The sequence below is a fragment of the Barbus barbus genome (genome assembly GCF_936440315.1).
Source record: "Barbus barbus genome assembly, chromosome: 24".
NCBI classification, from domain to species: domain Eukaryota; kingdom Metazoa; phylum Chordata; class Actinopteri; order Cypriniformes; family Cyprinidae; genus Barbus; species Barbus barbus.
This window is the reverse complement of record NC_136752.1, coordinates 8356669-8367298: the sequence shown is the minus strand read 5'-3', so window position 1 is coordinate 8367298 and position 10630 is coordinate 8356669. Positions and strand designations below refer to the sequence as shown.

At 38.0% G+C, this 10630-nt stretch overlaps 1 protein-coding gene across 2 annotated transcripts; it reads right to left on the bottom strand.

Moving 5' to 3' along the window:
• Positions 1-6874: 6874 nt before the first annotated feature.
• On the bottom strand, positions 6875-10430 carry LOC306843644 (prostaglandin E2 receptor EP2 subtype-like). 2 transcript variants are annotated; one of them, XM_079375234.1, is made up of 3 exons: positions 9482-10430; positions 7666-7699; positions 6875-7075 (listed from the first exon to the last, which is right to left on the bottom strand). In XM_079375234.1, the coding sequence occupies exons 1-3, from the start codon at positions 10277-10279 to the stop codon at positions 6951-6953; spliced, it is 957 nt and encodes a 318-aa protein (XP_079231360.1). In that variant the 5' UTR covers positions 10280-10430; the 3' UTR covers positions 6875-6950. The 2 variants fall into 2 exon arrangements, with proteins under 2 accessions (XP_079231360.1, XP_079231359.1); XM_079375233.1 differs by having other exon boundaries at positions 6881-7699; positions 9482-10321.
• Positions 10431-10630: the final 200 nt, after the last annotated feature.

The window sequence follows — 10630 nt, the reverse complement described above, 5'->3', positions numbered from 1 at the left end:
CTCTGAAGCATCACCTTGGCCAGGACCTTACCACCCACAGAAAGGAGTGATATGCTCCTACTATTGCCGCAGATGGCCTTGTTGACCCTTGTTCTTATAGATAACAGCAATATTTGCATATCTCCATTGCTGTGGGATATTCTCATCATTCCAGGCCTGGGTGATGTACCGGTAGAGGGTGCGCGTACATATATACCCCCCTTCCTTCAGTAGCTCTGCAGGGATATTATCAGTGCCAGTGGACTTGTTGTTCTTAAGGGAATGCATAGATGATTGAACCTCCTGAAAGGTTGGTGGTAGGCTGAGATTGTGGATGGGAGGAAGTTTAGGCAGTTCTTCCAGAATGGTGGGGTCCACATCAGAATCCTGATTAAGCAGGGTGTCAAAATGTTCAGTCCACCTCAACAGGATACTATCTTGGTCCTTCAGAAGTGTTAGTCCATCTGCTGTTTTCAGATAAGTGATGCAGCGATTTGTTGATCCGTAGATGGTTTTGATAGCATAATAAAAGTTATGCATGTAATTTTTATTGTGAAAAAGACTGGATTTCATGCGCCTTTTCAATCCACCATTCATTCTACATGGCGCGTGTTTCCCTTTGCATTTTCCCCCAGATTTCCTGCAAATGCTGTCTGGTCTTAGTGGATGAAGGGTTTTTTAAAGTTGCTCGGTGTGCTTTGTGCATATCCTTAAGCAAGTTATGGATGGCGTCTGAAATATCGTCAAACCAGTCTTGGTTGTTCCTGCTCTTATAGCTGATGGATTGGGCTGCTGCGTCGTAAAGCACAGAGCTGATATAGGTCCACTGTTGTTCCATGGTGTTTTCTGAGCTCAGACAAGGTTCCGACTTCCTTAGTTTCTCATCTAGGAGACGTCAAAACTAATTTCTTGCTTCTGTGTTTCCCAAGCGGTTACAATTTAGCTTCTTTTTGTTGGGCTTTTGTAGCCGCAAGGGGGGAGGGTACACTTTCATATAGAGCTTGGCCACAATCATACGATGGTCTGTCCAGCACTCTGCACCTCTCATGGCACGAGTGATGAGAACATCCTTGATGTCATTACACCGCACAATGATAAAATCAATCATGTGCCAGTGTTTAGAGCATCCACAAGGTCTTATACTTTGCCTTCTGCTGGAAGATGGTATTGGTTATGGTAAGGTTATGCTCACAGCAAAGAGTCAATAGTCTCATGCCATTTTCATTCATGCCTGCCTAGTACTCCACTCCATATTCTATTGTTCTGTCTGACCCGAGCATTGAAACCTTCATCCAGAAGCCTGGTCTCACTCAGGGCCGCAATATCGATGTTGTAACGGCTCAACTCAGCAGCGATCAGGGCTGTTCTCCGGTGAGGTCTATCAGAGGTACCATGCAGGTCCAGGAGAGTCCTTACATTCCATGTTGCCAGTTTTATACTGTATCGTTTCTTATTTTCCTTATTTCGACCACAGAAGTGGAATAACCCGATAGGCGCGGTAACCTATCCAGGTTAGTGATTGAATGGGCAATTTTTAGGCCACCTTTTCTAGGCCCTTCCCCAATTGAGGTGAGCAGTGCGGTCCCTAAATAGGGCTGCTCAGTCGCACAGGGGTCTTCCGAAACAGCTGCCACTCAAACCCAGTTGATAACGACCAAATACCCTGTGCCGCTGCCGTGCAGGGTTCTGACTAGGAGCTCCCAGTCTATTCAAACCTGCTCCCGTTGATAGATGCCCCATCGTCGTCAGACTTCAACTATATGTAAGGTCCAGATATTATCACCATGGTTAGAGGTGGAAACCTGCGCAAGGAGAGCGGCCCCGATCTCAAAGGAGGCTGTGAGTTTTTCGCATGGTCAGAGCATGATCTGGCGCAACTACAGCTCTCATTTGAGCTGAGTCGAGAACTGTTCCCAGGAATGATATTCGCTGGCTGGAGGACAGCGTGCTCTTGGCGAAATTGACTCATTACCGTCGGCAACCAGAACTGAACAGGGTGCTTGGAGGCGTGACAGAGGCCGTTTGGGGGCGCTAGACTCGATGCTTTTGTAACGAGAGCATTAAGCCCCCGTGGGTACGGCCCAGAAGCGTCAGGAGTCTGAAGCTGTCATAGTGACAGCCTTTTCTTTTGATCTGCCTAAAAGGATCTAACCGCTCATTAGAAGAGGGGTATTATTATCATTGTGCAAACACATTGGCAGATCATAAGTGCTGCACGCATCCTCTCAGATCCGCTCGTAGCGGATGAGGGGAGGGGCCACCTTCATTGAAGAAGGGGGACAGTGAGCGCGGCAGGGACAGACTGACGCTTTCATAATTAAAACAGCGATGGCATATCAAAGTGCTGTATGCAGAGTGAAACACGTGGGGCTATGCCGGCGCGAAAAATCACTCAAGCCTGAACGCCCAGCCTCGCGATTTTACCATCTCTTCCTCCAAGGTGACTGGGAGAAAAAGAAACGTGAGAGGCTAGGAGGACAGTTTATGAACTGCCAAGGAAAATGGTTTCACATAAAAATCTTTACGGTTCTACTGAAGAAAAAAAGGCATCTACATCTTGGATGGCCTGAAGGTCAGTAAATGGACAGCAAATTTTCATTGTTGGCTAATCTTTTGTTTAGAATAGAGCAGGCAAACAAATCACACACAATAAGACAAAAAAATGTGCTTTAAATAAAACGATTGTGATGTTGTCCATGTTATAATGCCCTGCAGTTCCAGTGATGGAAGGCTCCAAGAACGCATGGCTCTGTTTTGTTTTGACAGTCTGCAATGCCTGAGTTAATCACAGTTTGTGGCTTTGCTGATGAAGCCATAAAGGAAAGTGCATTAGGCAGCATTCTGAGCACAAACTGGCCGATTGACATATTCCAGATTTCACACTTCCGTTCCAATGAACCATGTGATGCATAAAGTTCTGTTATTATTTGGGTTATCTTATCTTATGAACTGCAAAATGACTTGTGTTTTGTTTATCTATTTGAAATGAGAGACTGGACTGTTTGCTGGAAAGCATTTTGCACGGATGCCGTATATTAGGTTTAATGAGAGTAAAGGAGCATGTTTACAGTGTTGAGCCAGCAATGACAAACCATAATTTGTATCCTCTTTGAAAGAAGCTTTTGAGATTTGTTTCTCACTTTTCACTAAACAAAGGGATGCAATTTCTCAGTGGTCAAAGCATCTGTCTAAATTTATCTCCTTCACATAAAAATGACAACATCTGTTTCAAAGAAAGAAGAAACAAAGAAGTTATGTTTCAAATTAAATGTATGACCACAATGTGCATCCAGTAATACTGAGGTTGCTTGGAACATCAAAGCAGTGAGCTCTGAGGAAACTCTAGCTAGATGTGTGATTATTTATTCTCCTGTCATGACAGCTAAATCATCATCAAAATGATTGACTACATAATGGGAGAGGAGGACAACAGTATTTTTATGTGTTGTATTATTATTATTATTATTTTATGAAGCAATTGTTAAATATAAGGAGACTTTTTGTATTTCAAACTATAATATATCAAACAAATGTCTCAAGATTTTTTTTGACCCATTATTGTGTGACAGTTATAATTCTTGGAAAAAAAGGCAATCATAGAAATAATTTTCAAATTACAAATATTGATTTTATACTGTATAATTATATTTTAATGTTTAATTTTAATGGTGAATTTCATATTTCAATATTAAAAATCTGTGATAACAGTGGTTCAACCGTAATTTTACGGAGCTACGAGAATAATTCAACATATGTACGTGTAGTTATTGTTTACCTTCAGATCAAAGAGTAAACAACAGCTGTGTCTCATTTAGAAGGCTGCGTCCCCCGGAGGTCTCATTCGAAGGGTGCATACCACATTTAATAGTATTCTCAACACCTGTGAGAATGTGTATTAGAATATTGTGAGGACTGCTTCAACAGGTACTGAGGTTTCTCAGTAAATAAACAGAGTAATTTCTATTAAATCTTTCTTAAGAAGAAACTCCTACTGTTGTTGAGTCATTTCAGGATAGTCATTAAAGCTGCTGTTATGCAACCTGTCATCAGTGTTGTTTTTGCAGTTTAAGGTGTTGATGTGAGTCCAAGCGTTCCAGGTGCAACCGGTGACATTTCCTCAGTTAATGTCAACACACACATGCACATGCTCTTCAGAACATTAGCCCTGTCTGAGTGCACTGATCGCAGTGCACTGGAGGATGTTAATGACTTTTGGAGCCACACAGAGAGAAAGACCAGGTCAAAAAGGAAAGAAAACAAAAACTATTGCTAATAATATAAAAATAGTCACCATTATTTCACCATGTTATAAGAGTACCTGTATGGTGTATGGTGAAGCAACAAATTTGGGCTTTTAGAATAATTGTACCATTCATGTTTAAAAAAAATAATAATAATTGCACACATCTAGTCCCTTACGGAAAAATACGTTTATTCAAGTGTGCTATTAGTATACTTCTTTTAAACAAAAAAAAATAGGAAAGTATAATTTTAGTCTACTTTTTATGTACTTCTCAGAAATGGGCTTTATGTACGCAGAAATATACTTAAAATGACATTTAACTATACTTGACAAAAAAAAATCTAAATATATTTGAGCTATACTTGCTCCTATAATGTGTGTTTTCATTATTATACGGTAGGGGGCGCTAGTACACATCTTCTGTACAGAATTTGCAAAAATACACAAGTGAAGAAGAAACCTAAACAACAGATACTTCCACATGTAATCTAACACAATCATCAGACATAAACCAATAAAAGTGTACTAAAAATGCTACTACAAGTATTTAATTAGTAAATATCAGTATACCTATAAGTTCACTTTTAGTATAGTTGCAGTACAAGCTAAAAACATTGATATAAACTAGTTGTGTACTCAAAGTTTACTACTGTATACTTAAAGTACACGTAAAAGTATACTTTTATATACTAGAAAGTGCGCCAATTTAGTCCCAAGGAGTATTGAAATAGTACACTTACAAGAATACTACTAGTACAATGATAATGTATAATTACTATATAAAGTATACTTAAAAATATACTTGAATTTTACTTAAGTATACTTAAATAAACTTGAAGTATACTACTTTTTGGTAAGGGGTGTGCTTTAGTGGTGAGTTTGTTAGTGCATTCAATTTCTCGTGGTAAATTTGTACTCATTTGTACACAGATTTAGCTTGCGCAGGAGAATAATCCACAAAATACAGGAAAAAAATCAACTTTTGTGGCATTTGAAAAAGATCCAGTGCTGAAAAGGATCTCAGGTTCAAAGCTGGTTCTTTATCCTGTAGGGAAGGAGGTAAATACAGCCATTACAGCACTAATTCAACAAAAGAAAATACACACGACAGATAGCCCCTTCAGATCAGGTGCCCATAATCCATCTGTGACAAATTGCGGCAAAAGTTAAATAAGAAAACACTGATTTCTGGAATACTTTGACTTTATCAAAGAAATAACATCTCTTGGGCCTGTGCAGGCTACATTACAGCGACCACACAATGAACTGTAATATATGGCCGGATTGACAGATAAATGTTTCCCTGCAGTCTTTCCTTATAAGGATCGCTCTCTTTCCTTCTTCAAATGTCTAATTAAAGGAACACATTAAATAAACACATGGACCCTGTCAGAGTATCTGCCTGTAAAGGCGAACAACAGGACATCCATTACTTTTTCATTAGTCTAAGAGTCACTATTTGCTGTGCACTTAAAAATGAAACAAAAAACAACATGTAGACCGTTAAGGAAAAGATTAGATGCAGATCAGGAAATTACCTGCAATGAAAAACATGTGTTTTACACGCAAGCTGATGTGTATTGTGGGAAACAACACAACCGCTTAAGCAAGCTTTGTTTTTCCCAGATCTGTATTCAATCTACAGTGCATAACAGTGGCTGTAAAATTTCAGATGTGTAAGTTTGATTCTGTCACTGTAATGGAATTAATTCTCATAAACTAGAAAGTCCCTTTCCAAAGAAAATCTGTCATAGTTCTTGAGCTGAATACCAAGTTCTGCATGTGAAGCTGTAAAACCAAAACCACAAGAGGAAGTCAACTGATGGAAAGAATCAATCACTGCCATTAAACTGACATTCTGTCAAGTTATACTGTGAAAAGTCATGTCTGATGACCTTTTATAAGAACTCTCTCTAGTCTGCTAGACTCGACTCTGAGTCAGAACTGTAAAATCATCAGATTAGGGATCATAAAGAGTGTAATAAAATGTTGCTCAAGATGCAGAATGAACATGTCCAGTGATCCTGCCGATAAATATCACAGCTTTTTACAGGTATGTTTATTCAAGTATTCTTGAGACATCCACTCTTAAAAATAAAGGTTCTTTGTTGGCATTGATGGTTCCATGAAGAACTTTTAACATTCATGAAATCTTTCAGAGTTCTTTATTGTGGGAAAAGGTTCTTCAGATTATTAAAATGTTGTGTTTTTAATTAATTAAATAAATTAGTATTTTATTAACTGTTTCTTCAGGGAACATAAAACAGTTCTGGAGTGTGGGACTAAATAAGCCCATTACTTCTATGGATTTAAACATTTGCACTTTAATATGAATCAGAAACAACCACCACAATGCATTTAAAGGGATAGGTATATTATAAATGTTGTTGGCTCTTTGACAAATTGCTGTTGTGCCTCTTTGAATGAAAGCATTTGCCAAATGCATAAATGTAAATGTAACTCTAGCAACACCACGAAAACAAAGTCTGTGTTGTGTAATATGCAAAATATGATTTTACCAATACTGAGATTTCCTGACTGTAACATAATTTAAAAATATGTTTAAATCTTGTAACCTCAATTCATTCACTGTGTAAATATCAAGTAATATCAGGAGATTGTTAAACAGACAGACCAAAACAATTCTTTTTTGGACAAACTTTTATTTTTCCTCAGTTTAGCCTGCTTCACCTTCCCTCCAAATGACTACTTCAGTCATGGGACTGTTTCACAGTTTAGTCAAGCTGTTTGGCTCTTTCACAATGAACTGGCTTGCTATGACATGATTCGCTCCTGCATATATTTGCAACAGAACGTAAAAGACAACACCGATGAAGCGTGAAGTCACACAACCTCATTCCCTATGCAGTTGAAACAGGAAATACAGCTCTTCATTTCAGCCTGTAAATGTTTATTTATATTTACCATTCGATTTCCTGCTGATAAATAAACTTAATTTTCCTTCCAGTGTACGAAAATGTTTTACTCTCCATAAATAAAGGCAATAAATAAGTTTACTTTGCTATATTCTTTTATATTCTCCATTATATTATAGGTGCAACACCGCCCATCTTTTTCATCCTCAGGTCTTAGATACATCTGTTCAGTTATCCGGTGACTTCGATCTTCAGTCTGTTATTTTCATTATACGAGTGAGCAATCACTCCACAAAAGAGGTTTTAGAGATCAGGAGCCAGCAGTTCCAGGAATTCCTGTGTAGACTTTCATCACACTGCCTCCTTCTGGATCTCCAGGTGGCTTTGACTGATACAGGATTGGATGTATGCTACGGACCTTCTCCTGCGTGGGTTTAAACTTTGCTGTCTTGCACATCTTTTCCCAAAGCAGACGAGGTACTGGGGGACTGAGGATGATGAAGACCCAGGGGTCTATGATGGGGTTGGCCGATAGTAAAAGAAGGGGAATGAGATCATTGTGACAACCTTGGATGCAACAAGTGTTGAGGTACACTTGAATCTGTGGAGACAAGAGCACAGTGTGAACTGTATGTTGTGCATAAACAGTAAATCAAAAGTATAAAATAAAAATATGCTCCATTAGAATGTTTATGTTACAGTGTGAACATTTTGTGAAGCTGCAAGAAATACATTTTGAATAGTGCTTTGAATAATAAATGAACACCTTACAAACTACTTTTTCTGGAATTTCTGTCTTAATTATAAATGCATCTTATTTATAAATGCAATGACATTTTAAAACATCGGTGTAAAAATACATTTAGGGCTACTGTATATAACAAACCATTTAAATATTGATTCCTCTAAACTATTATCAATTTTACATTACTAGTAGGCCTACCTACTTTTAAGTCAATACTAAGTAATCCAAAAGTTGCAAGTATCTTTTTCAATTCATTAGATATAGTTTCTTTTCCAATAGAAACTAGTACGTAATCAATTATTCACTAGTAGAATTTATTCATTTCCTACTACTAGGTACGTATTAATTTGCTACTTGTCACTAACTCAGTAGTGACAAGTAGCTATTTTATTGCTACATGCATATTTGTGACCCTGGACCACAAAACCAGTCTTAAGTCGCTGGGATATATTTGTAGCAATAGCCAAAAATACATTGTATGGTTCAAAATTATTGATTTTTCTTTTATGCCAAAAATCATTAGGATATTAAGTAAAGATCATATTCCATGAAGATATTTAGCAAATTTCTTACTGTAAATATATATAAACTTCATTTGTGATTAGTAATATGCATTGCTAAGAACTTCATTTGGTCAACTTTAAAGGCGATTTTCTCAATATTTAGATTTTTTTGCACCCTGAGACTCTAGATTTTCAAATAGTTGTATCTCAGCCAGACATTGTCATATCATAACAAACCATTCATCGATGGAAAGCTTATTTATTCAGCTTTCAGATGATGTATAAATCTCAATTTTGAAAAATTGACACTTATGATTGGTTTTGTGGTCCAGGGTCACATTTGCCATTCAATGGGCTATTTTTTTTTACTATTTTTTTTAACGTGATGCGACTAGTAATTACTATTATGAATGACTAATTTGAAGTTAGTAGTATGTAAAATGTTACTAGTAACAATTAGAATGCACACTAATGCAATGCATGTATACTTATTTACATTTAGTCATTTAGCAGACGCTTTAAAGCGACTTACAAATGAGGTCAATGGAGGCAATCAAAATCAACAAAAGAGCAATGGTATGCAAGTGCTATTACAAGTCTCAGTTAGCCTGACACAGTACACATAGCAAGGTTTTTTTTTTTTTAATTATATAATAAATAAAAAGAAAACAGATAGAATAGAAAAAGAATAGAGCAAGCTAGTGTTAGAGGCCTTTTTTGCTTTTTGTTAATTGTATAATAAATAAAAGGTCTAAAAGGGGCCATTTTTAAGAATAGAATTCGAATAGAGAGATTTGTTGTTGTATTGTATGATTTGTTTGATTTTTAGGGTGTCTTTTAAAAAAATGGTCTATAGATGAAAAATAACCTTTTGGCTAATTGTGGCACATTTACAGGCTAATATCCATTCATGTGCATAAACAAATAAACTTGAACTTAAAAACTTTAAACTTCTAAATTTACATTTAGTCATTTTGCAGACGCTTTTATCCAAAGCGACTTCATTACTATCTGTAATATGGACGCTGTAATGTCTTTGAAAATACAGGAACAGGACGTTACTTCTAGTCAACTCATGTGAGCACTTAAATATAATTAGTAAAGTAAAGTTTGAAAGGGTTTTGACAAGCCTTACCACAAGAGGAAGAGAGCAGATGACGAATGCTATTGTCATGCACCCGAGCAGCACAAGATGTTCAACCTCCTTCGCGATGGACCGATGCCTCTTGTGCCCTCGCTGCCGTCGGACAGAGCTCCGGTGCACTTTGCGTCTTCCATACATGAGTGAAAGGTGATAGATCACGGACACGTTGCACAAAACCGTACACACTATCATGGTGAGCAAACAAGACGCGTAGATGATATTAAACACTTTGTGCTTGCTCTCAGACGGGTGCATGTTAATGAAGCACCACGTTCCGGGACAGTACTGAACATACTCCCCAAAACCGAGGAAAGGTGAGACGCTGAAAAGAGCGCACAGCAGGTATATGAGCGCGATGGAGATGTACCCACAGCGTTTACTCATGCGCTTCTCGTAACAGTAAGGATGTCCGATGGAGAGCCAGCGCTCCACTGCCATGGAGAGAAGAATGGCGAGAGTGACCATACTGAAAAAAGTCATGGCGTATCCAAAGTGTCCGCAAACCAATCTGTTTTCACTCATCCCAATCAAAGATTCATTCCTCAGGTACGAGGTTAAAACCAGAGGACTGACGGAGAAGGTTCCCAGCAAATCTGTGAACACCAAAGATGTGACTAGGACTTGGAACAAAGATGCGGGTTGCTTCCTCCGCCGTATTTCCAAGAGAATTAGGGCGACTACGTTCCCAAGGACGCCGGCGGAAAACATAATCGCAGATGTTGTAGGAGATCTACCAGAGACCGTGGGCTGCTCGCGGCAAGAACTTTCGTTTTTCAGGCTTAGCGCCATAAAAAAACTACTTTTTTACTGTATTATCCAGTTTGTGGTAAATTTGAATTGAAAGAAAACGAAATATCATAGCAGAGAAGAATTAGGATCCATACTTATAGTGAAGTCGCACTTTTACGCACAGCCCATAAACTTCCAAACGACCATAAGCAGAAAGTGAGGTGGAGTTTCAGTAGAGCGTGCTCTGATGTCAACAGCTAATGAGTCACCACATCTAAGTAGAGTTAAAATGCGATCGAATTATTTAAAGCATGATTTGGATCTGTTTATTTTTGTTTTTTACTTTTTCATGCTGCTTAAAAATAAATAGCTACATTGTTTAGAATTGTAATATTCATACATTTCTAATAC

What these genes read in the sequence shown, in the direction of transcription:
- LOC306843644 (XM_079375233.1), bottom strand. Translation starts at nt 10,279, where the DNA reads ATGGCGCTAAGCCTGAAAAACGAAAGTTCTTGCCGCGAGCAGCCCACG. An exon ending in TCTGCTCTCTTCCTCTTGTG is followed by an intron (nt 7,700 to 9,481) that starts GTAAGGCTTGTC and finishes TTGTCTCCACAG; the next exon opens with ATTCAAGTGTACCTCAACAC.